Raw genomic sequence first — 18,988 nt, forward strand, 5'->3', positions numbered from 1 at the left:
CCAGTCCATTTCAGCTCACTAATGCCTAAGATATCGATGTTTATGCGTTCCATTTCATTTTTGACAATTTCTAATTTTCCTAGATTCATACTTCTTACATTCCATGTTCCAATTTTCAATGGATGTTTACAGCTGTTTCTCTTCATTTTGAGTTGTGCCCCATCAGCAAATGAAGGTCCCGCGGGCTTTTATCCCATGAGCTTTACTCCATTCACGTCATTCCGGTCAGCTCTACTTTGAGGAGGCAGCTCTTCCCCAGTTGCATTTTGAGTGCCTTCCAACCTGAGGGGCTCATTTTCCAGCACTATACCTGACGGTGTTTCTCCGCTATTTATAAGGTTTTCAGTGACTAAATATTCGGAAATAGTTCGTCACTCCTTCTTCCTAGTCTGTCTTTGTCTGGAAGCTCATCTGAAACCTACCCACTGTGGTGACCATGATGGTATTTAAAATACCAGTGGCATAGCTTTCAGAATCACAGCAACTCACAAGCCACCACAGTATGACAAACTGACAGATGAGTGGTGGAATATAGATGACATATATAATATATATAATTGTTTACCTATAGAAGATCATCTTGATTGTTTCCACATTTCTTGGCATTTATGAAGAAAGCTACTATAGACATGTATGCACAGCTTTCTAGGTGGGTATATGGCTTCAACTCATTTGTTGCTAGTTGCCATTGAGTCAGTTCTTACTCATGGTGTGTCCATTAGACAGGTGACAAAACTTCAAGTGTTGGGAGATTGTCACTTGCTCGCAGTAGTGGAGCTAAGAGTAAACTACAAGCATTCTAACTCAGAGTCTATGCTGCTAACCACTAAGCAAAACTTTATTGTCTATTTAGGCAGTGGCACTGACAAGACTTAATGACTCAGTGGATGAAAAACACAAGAAAGGCTACCAGGTTTCTGGCTTGAGAACTGGGTAAGCAGTCATAGTTTCAGTTAATGAGACTTAATGAGGCTGAAAACAAAGTAGATGCGGGGACGAAGATCATTAAGTCTGTTTTGGACATGTTTATTTTGAAGTGTTGGTGATGCATGCAAATAGAGATGCTGAGTAAGCACTTTGGAGCTCAGAAGGCAGGGCTAACATGGAGACAAATGTAGGAGTCATGTAGATATAGTGATCAAAGCCTAGAGAATGGATGAAATTACCTAGTGAAAAGAAGAGGTACAGGAACAGAGACCTAGGATGACCTTTCCTCAAACCCCCGAAATAAAGGAGAAATCAGAGAGGTAGAAGGGACATCAGGGGAGGGTGGTTTCATGGGGTGAAAAGAAAAGTGAGTTTTTAATGGGAAACAATGATTATTAGTGTTAGGTGCTGACAGATAGAAACATAAGCACTGGATCTAGAAAAAAGCGACTGTGATCTTTTTTAAAAGCTCATGAGTAACCATTATATGTGCAACTATTGGTCTCTTTCTGTTTAGAGGAAAGAAGATTCATGAAAATTGAAGATACTTGAAAACAATTAGTCCAGTGGAACATCAGTCTCCATGATCCTGAGACCAGAACTAGATGGTGCCTAGCTACTGCTACCAACTGCTCTGAAGGGGATCACATTAGAAGGTCCTGGATAAAGCGGAAGAAAATGTGGAACAAACCTCAAAATCACATACACACACAAAAGACCAGGCTGACTGGTAGGATAGAAACTGGTAGAACCCTTGGTGGCCAAGTCTGGCCCAATTTTTAGCCAAGGAGTAGTTAGGTATACAAGGGAAACAACAACACTAATGAGATACATGCAACCATTCAAGATCAAAAGGGCACCATTCACCTAAGGACAAAATTCAGAAGGATTGGGAAAGAATGAGAAGCGAGGGGAGAAGCACAGGGAGGAACTGGGATTAGTGATGTTGCAGGGAGGGGATTGCAGTCATTGAGATGAAACTAAGTGTAGGATTGGAGAATGTAAAGTGGACGATCTGCTCTGTAAACCTTCGTTCAATTCACATAAAAAGGTAGAAAAGAAAGTTACTAATGGAGCAGTGCAAGGAGAATGTAGATTAGTGTCACCGGTACAGGAAAACAAATGAGAGTGAGGTTAGGCGACTGTTAACCAATCCACCATAATGCCTAGGTTCTCAAAAGTTATCTGAAATACAGGTTTTGGTTTTACAAGGAGAGGGTATAATCAAATGCAGAAGATTCCTGGGAGGTCGGGAGGAGTGAAATCCAGAGCACAGGCAGTGGATTCATCCCACAAAGAAGTTGCACTACCTCTATTTTAAAAGGACAGAAAACATGAAGACCTGGGGATTTAACAATCTGAATCATGCCCTTGTTTCTCCCATGTTAATACAATAATAATCTTTGTGGCTAAGTGCTGTTGAATCTGTTCCGATTCCTGACGACCCTGTATAGCATTTCTGAGGCTTTAAATTTTTGCTGGGTTGAAGCCTTCGTATTTCTCCCACGAAGCTGCTGGTGGGCTCAAACCACTAACCTTAACAATAATAACACCACAAAACAACCACACACACAAAAAAAAACTTCTCTTGACCTCCTATTCTTTCTAGTCCTGTACTATTTTTCTGCTCCCATTTGCATCAAAACTCACAAGAATTGTCTTTATTCCATCACCTCTCCTCCACATCCCTCTAAAACCATCTCAATCAGGTTTCCTCTTACTATTCGGCCAAAACTACTCTCACATGAACAATCCTGGTTCCTAAACTTCATAGTTATTTGTCAGTCATTTTATTTGGCCATTAATAAGAACACTGAATGCAAGTGCCTACTCCCTTCCTACTGGTCCTTTTCACTAGCTTCTAAGGCACTGTACTATCTGGATTGCACTCCTCCCTCATTGCTCATATTTGGGCTCCTTTCTCAGCCTTGTCTTTTTCTCTTCTGAGACCTTTGCACATTTAGCCTTTAGTCTCTTCTACACTCAGTACCTTGGTGATCACACCCTTAGCTCATGTCTTTGAAAACACCATCCGCATAGTGATAAACCTCAAATCAATGTCCATCCTTACTTATATAGACCAGAGGGGCAGAAGTAGAGAAGAGGAGATGTGCCACTGAGGTGGGTAATGGTGTTTTGAGTAGAAGAGAGATGGGATGAGAGTAACATTTTTCAAAAGTCATTGGTTGAAATAAAAACTTTAAACACACACACACACACAATAGTTTAGCTTAAAGTAAAGAATGTTTGCCTTGAGCATTATGCTATTTTAAGAACTGTCTACATGGGATCAAAGTGACAACAGCAACTGGAAAAATGAAATAGGAACCTTAGGAGGCTGTGAGATTATGTTAGTGATGGAGGATCAGTTTGGGAAAAGAGGAGGAGAATGTTTGCACTACTTAAAGAACATAATCGTTGTTACTGAATTTGACATGTACAAGTCACTGAATTGGTGTTAAATCCTGCTCTGTACATTCTCAACAGCCAAAATAAAATAAATTATTTAAATTTTAATTTAAAAGCCATTGGTTGGGGGGAAAAAAAAAATCATTGGTTTAAAAGAAACTGTAGTAAAAGAACAGAGGCAGGGAGACCAGATGTGGGGAATGCAATAGTTCTGGTTATAGATGATGGTAGCTTGAATCCAAGGATTGGCAATGAAACCTCTTTCACATTTTTGAATAGTCTCAAGACTTATCTGACAGAATTTGAAGGTGGACTAGATGTATGAAGTGAAGTTTTGGCCTGATCAACTGGAAGACTGGAGGTAAATCAGACTTTGGGTGGGAGCTCCAAACAAGAATTTTTATTCAGGAGAGGAGTGGGGATCTGCAGAGCACACTGGGCAGTGGAGAGTACTCAGGTCCTGCTCCTTGACCTAGAAACATGAGGGATATGAGAAAATGACCTGGGGGTCCTAAGAGCACAATGAAAAGATTCTGGTGGTAGGGAAGGAGAGGGAGATTTTGTCCTAAGAAAACTGGGAGAGAAAATTTACTGGGAGGGCTTAGATTTTGAATATTGGTTGATAAAACAATGGTAAATGGAGTCTCTAGAGCATTGAGGCCCACAAAATTCAGCTGTGTTTTAGAAGGCAAGCTCTAGTTTGGTCAATAAATTGTGTTGAACACACAGTGCCAAAACACTGTTCTAATTTCTGGAGATAGAGGCTCATCTCCCACCTCCATAACCTAAAATCTTAAATGGCTGCCAATTATTTTTAGAATCAAATCCAATATTTTTTCTGCCATTAGCTTCCTGTCTCTTTTCCCATCATGCCTTTTCCTCACTTTCCACACCTGAAGCACTTTCACATTTCTCCAACACTTGGTCCAAGATCTTTGCATAAGCTCTTTCCTCGACCTGTAAAGAATTATTCTTCTCTTCCTCTATGACTTTCAAGTTTCTCCTCAAGGAAGTGAAAGGAAAGAAATGACTCTAGCCTTTCTGTCCACATCCCCTGTCCTACCCTCCCAACACAAACACAAAAGCAAGAGGCTGAGATTCATAAGGTTTCTGAGGCTGTAAATCTCCACAAGAGCAGAAAGCCTCATCTTGTTACAGTGGAGCAGCTTTGATGGTCAGCAGAGCAAGGAGTAACCCACTGTGCCAACGGGGCTTCCAAGATCCTACAGCTCCTTGAATCTCTGCTTCCTAATAGGAGTATATTGACACTTGACAATTAACATACTGTCCTAGGTCTGTTTTTCCCAAGAGATTATAAAGTCCATTAGGACAGAGACTGTATTTGTCTCATTCACTATGATAGCATCATTGCTTTGCAAATTACTTGACTTTTAGTAAGTGTTCAATAAACTTTGCTAACTTTTTGAATGGGTAGATGACTAAATGAACAAATGAATGAATCATAAGATCTCAAGAACTGAACTTCTGAACAACCATGCTCGAAAATGCTTGGTAATTCAGGATAAAAATAAATACAACATACCCAAATACAGGATGATTGTTCATGTAACCAACAGAGATATCATTTGCCAGATTGCTTATGCCCGTATACAAGGGGATATGATTGTCTGTGCAGCATATGCTCACGAACTCCCAAAGTATGGTGTGAAAGTTGGCCTGACAAATTATGCTGCAGCATATTGCTCTTGCCTGCTGCTGGCACACAGGCTTCTCAATAGGTTTGGGATGGATAAAATCTATGAAGGCCAAGTGGAGGTAACAGGAGATGAATACAATGTGGAAAGCATTGATGGTCAATCTGGTGCCTTCACCTGCTACTTGGATGTTGGCCTTGCCAGAACTACTACTGGAAATAAAGTGTTTGGGGCCCTGAAGGGTGCTGTGGATGGAGGCTTGTCTATCCCTCACAGTACCAAGCGATTCCCTGGTTATGATTCAGAAAGCAAGGAATTCATGCAGAAGTACATCGGAAACACATCATGGGTCAGAATGTTGCAGATTATATGCGTTACTTAATGGAAAAAGATGAAGATGCTTACAAGAAACAGTTCTCTCAATACATAAAGAATAACGTAACTCCAGACATGATGGAGGAGATGTATAAGAAAGCACATACTGCTATCCATGAGAATCCTGTTTATGAGAAGAAGCCTAAGAAAGCTGTTTAAAAGAAGAGGTAGAATTGTCCCAAAATGTCTCTTGCCCAGAAGAAAGATCAGCCAGCTCAGAAGAAGGCAATCTTTCTCAGACCTCAGGAGTGGGTTGCCGGGAGCTAAACCAAACTACAATTTCCTATGAAATTGACCAAGCAAAAAACTTAGTGACCAAGCAAAAGAAAAAATCTGAAGGAAGCCTAAGATTCATTTGGGGACAAGATGAAGAGGAATAACCTGAGACTGGTTGGAATTCCAGAATAGAAATAGAAAACCACAAAAGAAATAGTCCAAGAGCTGCTTAGAATAAACATTTCCTAACATCTTGAAAGACAAAAAGACAAGCATTCAAGAAGCTGAACAAAGCAGAGGTAGGTTAGACCCCAAAAGAAAATCCCCAAGATATATCATAATCAAACTCTCCAAAATAAAAGACAAGGTGAAAGCAGCTAGTGAAAAAAGAAATGTTACCTACAAAGGAAAGCCAATAATAATACTAAGCTCTGATTTCTCAGCAGAAACCATGCAGGCAAGAAGGCAATGGGGAGATAGATACAAAACTCTGAAAGAAAAAAAAAAAACCCTGTCAACCAAGAATCATGTACCCAGCATAACTGTCCCTCAAATATGATGGTGTAATCAGAACATTTCAGGATAAACAGAAATTAAGGGATTTTTGTAAAGGCTAAGCCAGCACTCCAAAACATACTAAAGGGAGTTCTTTCAACTGAGAACCAACAAGAGTAGACAACAACCAGAGATTGATACATGTGGCAGAACCACCCAGAACTCAGTCCAGAGTTCAGAGCAGAACAAATCTACAAGAATGAAATAAGGGGATCTGGGAAGTCAGTCTATGATCAGGACAACTACAAAGCGAAAGAAAGGAAAGTATATTAACAAAGATCCAGGTGGTGAGGAGGTCTGGTAGATCTCAGGATAAAACAGACGGTTATAAAAAGAGGAAGAACTTAATAAAATACAGGATAACCTCAAAGAAGAGTCCTGGTGTGGCACTGTGGGTTAATGCATTGGACTGCAAAGTCAGTTTGAATCGCAAGATCGGCAGTTCAGGTTCACCAGCCACTCCTTGAAAAACCTATACAGGGTCTTTATGGGTCGGAATCAACTCAATGGCACTTAACAACAATAACAACTTCAAAGAAAATGCATCTCCAAATCAAAAGAAAAGGAAAATCCAAGAAGATTATGGACATAATAAGACCATGAAGAAATTGTCAAGAAAAAGTGCACACAAAAAATGAACTCAGCACAGAAAAGCATACAGAACAAAGAAACCAGCAGCACCACAAAACAACAAACAACATAATGACAGCAATTAATCCATACCTATCAATATCAACACTGAATGTCAATGGATTAAATGCATCAGTCAAGAGACAGAGAGTAGCAGAGTTAGTAAGAAAACAGGATCCCTCAATATGCTGTCTATAAGAGATACATAACACACAAAGACAAAAATAGATTAAAAACTAAAGGATGGGAAAAAAATTACCAAGCTAATTGCAATAAAAAATGAGCATGAGTGGCAATATCAATCGCTGATAAAATAGACTTTAAGGCAAAAACCAGCATAAGAGATAAAGGACATTATCTCATAATTAAAGCATCAATTGAACGAAAGGACATAGCCATAATAAATATCTATGCTCCCAACAAAAGAGCCCTCACATACAGAAAGCAAACCCTAATAAAATTGGAGAATGAAATAGACAACTCTACAATAATCGTTGGAGATTTAATACACCACTTTCAAAAAAGGATAGAACAACCAGAAAGATACTCAACAAAGACATAGAGGAACGAAACAACACAATCAACCAACTTGACCTCATAGATTTGTACAGAGCATTCAACCCAACAACAGCACAATAGACATTCTTCTCCAGTGCACATGGAACATTCTCCAGAATAGACTATGTGTTAGGCCACAAAGCAACTGTCAATAAATTTAAAAACATCAAAATACTACAAAGCATCTTCTCAGATCGCAATGCTATAAAATTAGACATCAATAATCGGAAGATCAAGGAAATAAAATCAAATACATGGAAACTGAGTGAACACCCTGCTTAGAAGCTAACTCGTAGTAGAACACATAAAAAATGAAATTAAATAATTCCTATAAACAAATGAGAATAAAAAACAACATAAAAAACCTTTGGGACACAGCAAAAGCAGTGCTGAGAGGACAATTTATTGCAATAAATGCACACATCCAAAAAGAAGAAAGACCCGAAATCAACATATTAACACAACATCTCCAACAATTAGAAAAGGACCAGTAAAGTAAACCTACAGTCACAGGAAGAAAAGAAATAATAAAGATTAGAGCAGAAATAAATGAGATAGAAAACAGAAAAACTATAGAAAGAATTAGCAAGACAAGAAGCTGGTGCTATGAAAAGACTGATAAAATTGACAAACCGTTGGCAAATCTAATAAAAGAAAAGAGAGAGAAGACACAAATAGCATGCATAAGAAACCACATGGGTGATGTCACAACAGACCCAGTTAAAATGAAAAGGATAATAACAGAATACAATGAAGAGTTATACTTCAACAAATTTGAAAATCTAGAGGAATTAGATACATTTTTACAAAAACACAACCTACCTATACTTACACAGAGTGACATAGATACCTTGAACAGACCTATAACAAAAGAAGACATTGATCAGTTCTTCAAAAATCTCCAACCAAAAAAAAAGTCCAAGCCCAGAAGGCTTTACCTGTGAATTTTACCAAATATTCAGAGAAAAGCTGACACCTATTCTTCTCAAATTATTCCAGAATATAGAAAAGAGTGGAAAATTATAGACCAATATCCCTAATGAACATAGATGCAAAAATTCTCAACAAAATCCTAGCCAAAGAATTCAACAACATATCAAAAAAAGTAGTATCATGACCAAGCAGGATTATATATCAAGCACGCAAGGATGGTTCGATATTAGAAAAACAATGAACATAATCCACCATATAATTGAAAAAAGGAGAACTACATGATTGTATCCATTGACACAGAAAAGGCATTTGACAAAATCCAACACCCATTCCTGATAAAAGCACTCAACAAAGTAGGAATTGAAGGAATATTCTTCAATATAATTAAGAGGATATATACAAAACCAATAGCCAACATCACTCTCAATAGAGAGAAACTGAAGGCATTCCCTTTGTGAACAGGAACCAGACAAGGATGCCCTTTGTCACCACTTGTATTCAACATGTGTTGGAAGTCTTAGCCAGAGCTTTAAGGCAAGTTGTTGTTGTTGTTGTGAAGTGCCAGCAAGTCAGTTCTGACCCATAAGGACCCTGTATAGGGTTTCCGAGGAGCAGCTGGTAAGCTTGAACTGCCGACCTTGCAGTTCAAATGGCTTTGCAGTCTGGCGCATTAACTCACAGCGCCACACCAGGACTTCTTAAGGGACATGAAAACATCCAAACTGGTAAAAAAAAAAAAAAGAAAGAAAGAAAGAAAACTCTATTTGCAGATGATATGATCCTCTACATAGAAAAACATGGAATACTTAGGAATAAATCTAACTAGAGAAACAAAAGACCTATACAAAGAAAACTTACAAAATGCTACTACAAGAAACCAAACGAGATTTACAAAAATGGACAGACACTACCATGCTCATGGATAGGAAGACTAAACATTGTGGAAATGTTAATATTACCCAAAGCAATCTACAGCTATAAGGCAATCCCCATCCAGAGTCTAACACCATTCTTTAAAGAAATGAAAAAAAAATTTTTTTAAAAAAACCTATCACAAACTTTATATGGAAAGGAAAGCGACCTCAGATAAGAAAATACTGCTTAAGAAGAACAAAGTTAGAGGCCTCTCACTCCCTAATTTCAAATTTTACTTCATAGCCACAGTGGTCAAAACAGCCTGATATTGGTACAATGGAAGATATATACATCAATGGAACAGAATTGAGAACCTAGAAGTAAATCCATCCACATACAGTCAATCGATCTTTGACAAAGAGTCAAAATACATAAACAGAAAAGAGATAGTTTCTTCAACAAAATGGTGCTAACAAAACTGGAAATTGATTTGCAAAAGAATGAAACAAGACCCATGTCTTACACCATATATAAAAACTAATTCAACATGTATTAAAGATCTAAATGTAAATTTCAGACGTATAAAGATCATCAATGAAAAAATAGAGACAAATTTAAGGACTCTGATATAGGGCATACATAGACTATCAAACATGGCAAAAAACACACAAACAATAGAGGACAAAATAAGTGACTGGGATGTACTAAAAACTAGAAACCTATGTGCATCAATAGATTTCACCAAAATAGGACAAAGGGAGCCCATAGACTGGGGAAAAAAAAATCTTTTGCAGTGATGTATCAGACAAGGGACTAATCTCTAAAATGCATAGGAAATTACAACACCTCTACAAGCTCTGGTACTGTAGTGGTTATGAATCGGGCTGTGAACCACAAGGTCAGCAGTTCGAAACTACCAGCTGTTCCATGGGAGAAAGATGAGGCTTTCTGCTCCCATAAAGATTTACAGCCTCGGAAATCCTGTACAGGGTTGCTATGACTGACTCCATGGCACATAACAACAACAAAACAAGAAAAAAGACAAATAACCCATTTTAAAAATGGGCACAGGACATGAACAGACTCTACACAAAGGAAGACATTCAGGCAGCTAACAAATATATGATCATATAACAAATATAATGATCACGATCATTAGCCAGTGTTGTGTGTTAAGTGCCATTGAGTCGATTCTGTCCCATAGCAACCCTATGTAGGGTTTCCAAGGAGCAGCTGGTGAGTTTGAACTGCTGACCTTGCAGGTCAAACGGCTTTGCAGTCTGGTGCATTAACCCACAGCACCACACCAGGACTCCAGCATTAGCCATTAGAGAGATGCAGATCAAAACAAGAATGAGATATCTCACATCAGCAGTAAGAGCAAAGTTCAAATAAGCAGAAGACAAAACATACTGGTGAGGGTGTGGATATATACCAAGTAGAAGAATTGCTAGATCCGAAATACAACCCAGATCGTGAGTAGATATATGCATACCAATGTTCATAGCAGCACTGTTCACAATAGCGAAAAGATGCAAACAGCCTAATTGTCCATCAATGGAAAAATGGACAAACCAACTTTGGTACATACACACAATGGAATACTGTGCTACCCTGGGGAAAAACGATGAAGCTGCAAAATATCTCATAACATGGATGAACCTTGAGGACTAATGCAGAATAAAATTAGGCACAAAGGGACAAATATTACATGAGACCATTATTATAAAAACTTAAGAAAAGATTTTCATACTAAAAGAATAAATCCTAAATAGTTACCAGGAGTGGGAAGGAGGGAACAGTAACTTACAGGTTAGGGGATAGATGAATGACAGCTCGGGTAACAGGGAGGGCAATAAATAGGAGGGGGGGGCAATGCACAAGAATGGGGAGGGCATAGATGAACGGGGATGATAGGGGAAGATTTAGGGAGGTTTGACTTGGCTAAATGGGATAGATGTAGATTGTGATGTGTGCACAGCCTTAGAACAACAGGGTTCTGTGATATGGAGATCAAGACATAGTCTAAATGAGTGAAGGAAAGAAAATGTTAAGGTGCTTGACTGTTTTGTAGATATTGGTTTCCCCTGCCTACTATTGTAATATAGACATTTAAGTAGGCTAGAAAGGAATATTGGGAAATATGATTACAGAACGTTTGTAAGTCCATCTTATCCTATGAATGATTGGATTAGCTAAAAGAGTACTACAATTGTGCCCAGGGAAGTAGGCTTCTTGTTAAGCCTTTGTATTGTAGAGTATGGGACCTTAGGTAGAATCATGAACCCCACCCAGAACCTTCGGAGGTTGGACATTCCTGCCTGAAAAGAAATGTAGACCAACCGGAATGGCTAGAGGAACAGAACATACTTCTTGAAAGAAAAAACAGTGGTGGGGGATGGGGTGCAGGAGTTGGGAACAGACTGTTAGGCTGTGACAATATCAAGCAAGCTGGTTGCCTTGGAGCCAGCAAGGCAAGAAAAGTCAGCCCATCAGGGTAAACCCCTTTCTAAGAGTGAAACGCAAAAGGAACACATGAGCAATCTTTTATGCTTGCTGGCAACCATGCTGGTCAATTTATGAGTGGAAATGGGAGAAATGCAGCAATGAGGACATGGACTGAGTTTGGCTATGTTCTATAGACACCTGATGACCATGAGATGTGAGAGAGAGAGAAGAGGAAGGTCTGGCTGGTTTAAAGTTCAGGGGAGATGTGTGAAATCCTGAGCCCATGGTCACTGACCTATCCACTGGGGGGTAGAGTTAAGAGTGAAGTGACCAGCTCGTCTAAAGTGCGGGGAGGCATGTGAGAACTTCCAAGCTTGCAGACAGTATCCATTTGACCTAGTTTGGATGGCTTGGTGACCAGAACTTGATCAGATGAACATAAAGATACAGGGAGCAAGTGTAAATTGCTACAATTTGATAACCTGGACCTTTGATTATAGATGTTGTTGTTGTTAGGTGCCATTGAGTCGGTACTGACTCATAGTGACCCCATGCACAGCAGAATGAAACACTGCCCGATCCTGGGCCAACCTTACTATGGTTGTTAGGTACCTTCAAATCGGTACCGACTCATAGCGACCCTATGCATAGCAGAATGAAACACTGCCCGATCCTGGGCGAACCTCACTATGGTTGCCACACTTGAATCCATCGATGCTGCCACTTGGCCAATCCATCTCATTGTGGGTCTTCCTCTTTTTCTCTGACTCTCCACCTTACCAAACACGATATCCTTCTCCAGTGACTGGTCCCTTCTGTAAATATGTCTGAAGTAGGAGAGACAAAGTTTGGCCATCCTGGCCTCCAAGGAGCACTCTGGCTCCACTTCTTCCAACACAGATCTGTTTGTTCTTTTGGCAGCCCATTGGCACTTTCAATATTCTCCTCCAACACCATAACTCAAATGCGTCAATTCTTCTACGGTCTTCCTTATTCACTGTCCAGCTTTCACATGCATATGAGGTGATTGAAAATACCATGGCTTGGGTCAGGCGCACCTTAGTCCTCAAGCTGACATCTTTGCTCTTCAACAGTTTAAAAAGTTCCTGTGCAGCAGATTTGCCTAATGCAATACGTCATTTGTTTTCTTGACTGCTGCTTCTGTGAGTGTTGATAGTTGATCCAAGAAGAATGAAGTCCTTGACAACTTCAATCTTTTCTCCATTGATAAGAACGTTGTTTATTGGTCCAGTGGTGAGGATTTTTATTGTCTTTACATTGAGATGTAATCCATACTGAAGGCTGTGCTCTTTGATCTTCATCAGTAAATATTTTAAGTCCTCTTCACTTTCTGCAAGCAAGGTTGTATCATCTACATATCACAGGTTGTTAAGGAGTCTTCCTCCAATCCTGATGCCACGATTTCTTCATAGAACCCAGCTTCTTGGATTATTTGCTCACCATACAGGTTGAATAAGTATGGTAAAAAATTACAACCCTGTCACACACTTTTCTTCATTTTAAACCATTCAGTGTTCCCATGTTGTGTTCGAACAACTGCCTCTTGGTCCATGTATAGATTCCTCACGAGCATAATTAAGTGTACTTGTACTTCGCAATGTTGTCCATAGCTTGCAACTGAAGGGGAAGGATTCTTAATATCAAGGGTCAAGTTTGCCTCCTCAGTACACTGGGACAGGCAACTTAGACTTAAGCTATTAAAAAAAAAAAGTGCGTAAGAGAGAATCCTCACTGACTAGTTTTCCCCTTTCCAGATCTGTCTGATGAAAGGGGATGGGGGATGACAGGCATAGGATTTTATGATTCAATTGGAAGTGCTATCAGTACTAATGATGATGGTCACAACTCTAAATGTAGACCCTGTTGGTGTTAAGTGCTGTTGAGTTGGTTTTGACTCATAGCTACCCAGTTTCTAAGGAGTGGCTGGTAAACTTGAACCGCCTACCTTGTAGTTCAAACCGACCTTGTGGTCCTGCACTTAAGACTACAGCACCACATCAGACTTCAATAAAGATTTGTAACTAAAAGAGAGGAGCAATTAATCTGTCATTTCAGGAACAGAGGATGCTAGGATCATCAAGAGGGAAGAGCATGAGTGGAGTGTGGGATCTTAACCAGAAAATCAGTGACAACAGAGATGGTGGCAGAGGCGTTGGCATAGAGAGATAGAGCAGTTGAAGACTAGAAGACCCATGGACTGAGAAAGGCTGTGTGCCGGACATTTAAAAGAACATATATTTTCAGTGTGGCATGTGTACATAAAAAAAAAAAAAAAAGGCGGGGTGGGGTGGGGGTGTTGGGAGAGATAGAGGTAAATACTGTTAACCGATGGTACGTGGAGGGATTGTAATCATTGCAATGATTTATTGAATGTAAAATTGATGATCTGCCCTGTAAACCATCACTCAATTCACAATAAAAGTGTTACAACCCCACCCCACCCCCCAAAAAAACAGTTAAAAGTCATAGTTCTAATAGCAATCATCTCATAATTCAATCCGGATGAAAAATTTTTAGCACTCTGAGCCTTATGATCAAAGGAAATAGCACATTTGTATTTCAGTGTGAATGGGAATTTAAAACAGCATAGCAGTCTTTTATAAAGCTTAACATAAACGGACTATACATCCATTGTTGTCAAGCCAATTCCAACTCATGGCATCCCTGCAGACAGCATACAACTACTCCCATAGGTTCCTAAGGCTGCAATCTCTAATCAAGGACATTGCCACATCTCTCTCCGGTGGAGCGCCTCCTAAATTTTCATTTTTCTTGGGTAAATATGAAAGATGTTATTGCTGGGTCATATAGTAAGTATCAAGAACCCTAGTGGTGCTGTGGTAAAGTGCTCAGCTGCTAATCAGAAGGTTGGCAGTTCAAACCCACCAGCCTCTCCACAGGAGAAAGTTGTGATAGTCTGCTTTGTAAAAATGTTACACCCCTGGAAACCCTTTGGAGCAATTCCAGCCTGTTCTACAGGACTTCTGTGCATCAGCGTTGACCAGACAGGAACGTCTGGTGGGTGTAGCGAAAACGTATGTTTACTCAAAAAAGTTTACAGCAGCTTTTCTTATAGTCCCCCCAAGTTGCAAACAATAATGATAACCAGTGAATAATATAGATAAATAGATTGTGACATGTATACAATGGAATAGGCAAAAAACCCATTCCAATTTATCAATTGTTGTTAAGTACCATTAAGTCGGTTCTGACCCATAGAAATCCTGTATGGGGTTTCCAAGGAGCAGCTGGTGAGTTTGAACCTATCGATCTTGTGGGTCAAACTGACCTTTCAGTCCATTGCTTATCCCACAGCACCACACCAGGACTCCGCTAACATATCAATTAGAAGGAATAAAAACTGCTGATACATCTTCTTGAACGAATCTCACAGGTTAAGTAAAAGAAGCAAGATCCAAAGTCTATTTATCCTGTTTATATTTATCTGGCATTCTGTAAAATAGGTAAAACTGTAAGGACAGAAAACTGCTTGGTGGTTGACAGGGACTGGGGGAGTGGCTTTATTACAAAGGGGCAATAGGCACTTCTTAAGGTGATGGCAATGTTCTAGATTATAGTGATTGCATATAACTACATACCTCTGTTAAAATTCATAGAACTGTATACTTAAGGGTAAATTTTACCATTTATAAATTATACTTCATTGATACTGGCATAAGAAAATAAAATGAGACTTGAAAGGATTAATTTGTATGTACAGTTTTGCTAAAGAGAAATAAAGCATTTTCAAGCACAAAATACAAAGGCAAGTAAAAAAGAATTTATACTCACTTCCAGTTCAGGCATGCACGAGTCTATTCCAAACAAAACATGTTTCAACATACCTCTGCAATCTGTGGATGGCTGCAGACAAATTATCTCAGCTATGCAGCTGTGTACCTGACTTTTGTCTCAACAGGGTGCCTTTAAAAAACAACAAAAAAAAGATGCTTTTTCTGCCAAGGAAAACAACCATTTTGAGGTGAGGGCTAATATCTAATTTTTAACAAAACTCAAATGGATGTCTTTCTAAATCATTGAAACTTTACAACAAGTGTACAAGAATGCTGCCCTACATAAACAACAGCTTTTAGATGGAGCAGAATTTTTAAATAAGGTCAAGAAGATTTCAAAGATGAGCCAAGAGTGAAAAAACTGCGGCTAAAGTCCAGAAACTGGTGAAACACCAAAGAATGAGTTACTATTGTGTGATGATTACTGAAGTTGAGACCTCACATGGTTCAGCATTTTCAATATGAAGTGAACATCTTGATCTTGGCAAGCTTTTGGCTGGATGGGTATAAAAAGTGTGTGTCAAGATCAACTATTAGTCTTTTAGCAAAATGGAAATAAATGAAGTTGAATTTATGGAGCAATTTCTAACCATGATCCAGCGAGGAAAGTTCAATCAAAGTAGTGGCTTCTAAGGGGTTCTGCTGGACCAGCTAAATTTGAGGCAGAGAGGTCAGTTCAGAAGGTTATGGCAACTGTTTTTGGGGACTCCAAAGTGGTATTTAATCTTGATAAATTTTCTCAAAGAACACAAAGGCTTATTTTTTTGTTCCCCAAACTCAGAGAACATTTAAAAGGAGAGTGCTTGGAATTCCTGGAGGATGCCCAAACTGCAGTTTTGATGCCTCAAAAACCCTTTCCTATGCAGGGTCCCTAGGGAGCTCTGGGAGCGTAGTGATTAAGAATAGGGCTGCGAACTGTAAGGTCAGTAGTTGGAACAGTTGTTCCGCGGGAGAAAGTTGAAGTGTTCTGCTCCCGTAAAGACTTACAGCCTTGGAAGCCCTGTACAGGGACGCTATGAGTCGGAACCGACTCCAAGGCACATAACAACAACATGCAGGGTCCCTATGAGTCACACACCGCCACCAGCAGCACAAAATCGAAGAGCACAGAATTCTTTAGGGAAAGGTTAGAGAGATGAAAACCCAGCCTTTAGAAGTTTATGGATCTAGGTGGAGGATATGTGGAGAAACTATAGCTCCACATATTGATATTTTCAATTAATAAAGGTTTCTATGGTTTTGTAGCAATACTTTTAAATTTACACTCATTTTATTAGGATAAGATTCTGCTGGAATAGTGTAATGGAAATCTGAGTCAAAGGAAAAAAATAGGAGTCAAAGTCAAATTTCTAATTTCATGTCTTTTAAAAAAGTATGGAATATCAACTTGCTATGGTATTTAGAGTATACTGTTACTATGTTAATGGGTGAGAAACAATTCAGTAAATGAGGGTGACAATGTTTGTACGACTTGAAGAATGTATCATGTCACTGATGTACACTGTACATGCAGAAAGTTTTCAATTTGTGTTTGGTTTGCTGTACTTATTATTATTATTATTTTTACAATAATACAATAAAAATCGTTCCTCAAACATTTCTAATCCATTTTTCCTTATTTTATCTCTCCATGCACCCATTATAGCTTCCAAAACTTTCTTAGTTTGTTTAATACTTAGCTCCTTTCCCTCAATTTACATTACCCGCGGACCAGAATAAAAATAACAATAGTTAAGTCTTTCAATTCCTCAAGCAGGAAAATGTTTACTATTTCTATTTATAAATACAAAGAGGATTGGAAATAAAGCGACTCAAGTCTACTATACATATGCAAACAGCTAGTTGTTATTAAGTGCCATCAAGTGGGTTCCGACCCATAGTGACCCTGTATAGGGCTTCCGAGGAGCGACTGATGAGCTTGAACCGCGACCTTGCAGTTCAAAACGACTTTGCAGTCAAGCGCATTAATCCACAGCGCCACACCAGAACCCAAAACCGCTAGTAAAAACATAAAGTTAAGGAGAATGCTTGATAATAGAACAAATATACCGCTAACATTGGATGTAACTGTGCAACGGGAAAAAGTGATTTATTGCATTAATGAAAAAAATAAAATCCAATATTTACTTTAAAAGTTTTCGTAAACTTCAAACTTAGGAAAAAACTTGAAATTAGAAATGGCGCTGAGATTTGAATAAAGAAAAATAGGTCACTTGCTTATTTATTAGGTAAGGTAATCCAGGCAAGGAGAAAGTGTGATTTCTGGTGGCAACTTGGACACTAAGCCTTCGTGTATCAAAATTTCCTGGGTATTTTCTCGTCATTGAAGTCACGTGGAATAATTACAGGAGAGACAGGTGCGTTCACAAATGGATTTTTGTTTTTCAAAAAGGATTTTTGGCCCCCGGGAGCCTCCGGCCTGGACTACATTTCCCAGCAGGCCACGCCCAGAACTACGGGTGCTTATTTTAGGTCCAGCGCCGTTGGAGGAGGCGCAGTCCGGTGTGGACAGCAGACTAGCGGGAGCCTAGTGGTTTGAATGGCTCCAGGCCTCGACCCTTGCCTCATCTGAGGACCGGCCATCGAGGGGTAAGCTATGTCGTCGGGAAACGACCAGTCGCCGCCGCCACTACCTCCTCCTCCGGCGGCGGCGGCCTCGGAGGAAGAGGAGGACGGCGAGGCAGAGGACTCGGCGCAGTCGGCTCAGTCGCCGACCGCTCAAACTCAGCAGCGGTTCGAGGAGTTATGCAGCCGCCTCAACATGGACGAGACGGCACGGGTGGAGGCCTGGGAGAGCTACCGGAGCATGAGCGAGAGCTACACGCTGGAGGTAAGCCGGGGGCCGGAGGTCAGGGGCTGCCCCGGCCTACTCTGCCCCGCCGCGGGTGTGGGCGCCCTGCAGGGACCCCGGCGGGCCTCGGATCCCCGGGCCCCAGCATGGAGGACTGGGAATTCTCTGGGCACCGCAGCCTTGGAAACCTGGCTTTACGGGATCTTAGCGGTTCTGAACGTTAGCCGGGTCGCGCTGCTCTTGTCTCGGTTTTACAAGGGAGAACACCTCTTGCCCTGAAGTGACACAGCGAGGCTGGGGTCGTGCGGGAATCACCCTTCCAGAATGGGCCTGTGCCCCCTTCTGAACCCCCAGCCCCCCTGCAGGCTGGATGTACGGTGGATTTGGAAACGCGGGAGGGTGCGAGGGGAGGGGACCTGGGTCTTGGCGTCCCCTCCAGCTGCACCCATTTGCCGTTCTTTGCCCGGGCATTGCATCGGTGGTACGTCTGGAATGTTGTTTGTGTGTGTGCGCAAACTCCTTACGACGACTCTTCCCAGGCCTAGAGTAGTGGGCTCCCTGAATCCTCGTTTGTCATCTGGAAGGCCGACTTGAGACTGCCCCAGGCCTGGCACAGGGGACTCTCAGCGCCTGTGATGCAGGCATGTTCTGTTCCTTTCTTCCTAAGGAGCTGCGATGAGAAAATGGCCTTACCAGCCAGTGGCTGTCAACCCCGCAGGCACCGCCCCTTCACGGGCCAATGGGAAGTGACACGGAAGTCCGGGTAGTATTTCAGCTGTTTGACCGCCAGTGTGGGCAGCATTTAAACTGAAGTCAGTGTT

General features: G+C 40.5%; 1 protein-coding gene and 1 pseudogene across 1 annotated transcript in view; both read left to right on the plus strand.

The window, feature by feature from the left end:
* Window positions 1–4,791: 4,791 nt before the first annotated feature.
* LOC102815338 lies at window positions 4,792–17,907 on the plus strand (annotated as a pseudogene).
* A 65-nt stretch (window positions 17,908–17,972) lies between these two features.
* The window catches only part of RBL2 (retinoblastoma-like 2 (p130)), a 79,307-nt gene continuing 78,291 nt past the window's right edge, over window positions 17,973–18,988 (plus strand). Inside the window, exon 1 of the mRNA XM_006863518.1 lies at window positions 17,973–18,206. Within this exon, the coding sequence (XP_006863580.1) occupies window positions 17,973–18,206 (234 nt within the window). The remainder of the gene's footprint in view (window positions 18,207–18,988) is intronic.

The sequence above is a fragment of the Chrysochloris asiatica genome, unplaced genomic scaffold (genome assembly GCF_000296735.1).
Source record: "Chrysochloris asiatica unplaced genomic scaffold, ChrAsi1.0 scaffold00055, whole genome shotgun sequence".
In the NCBI taxonomy this organism is placed as follows: Eukaryota; Metazoa; Chordata; class Mammalia; order Afrosoricida; family Chrysochloridae; genus Chrysochloris; species Chrysochloris asiatica.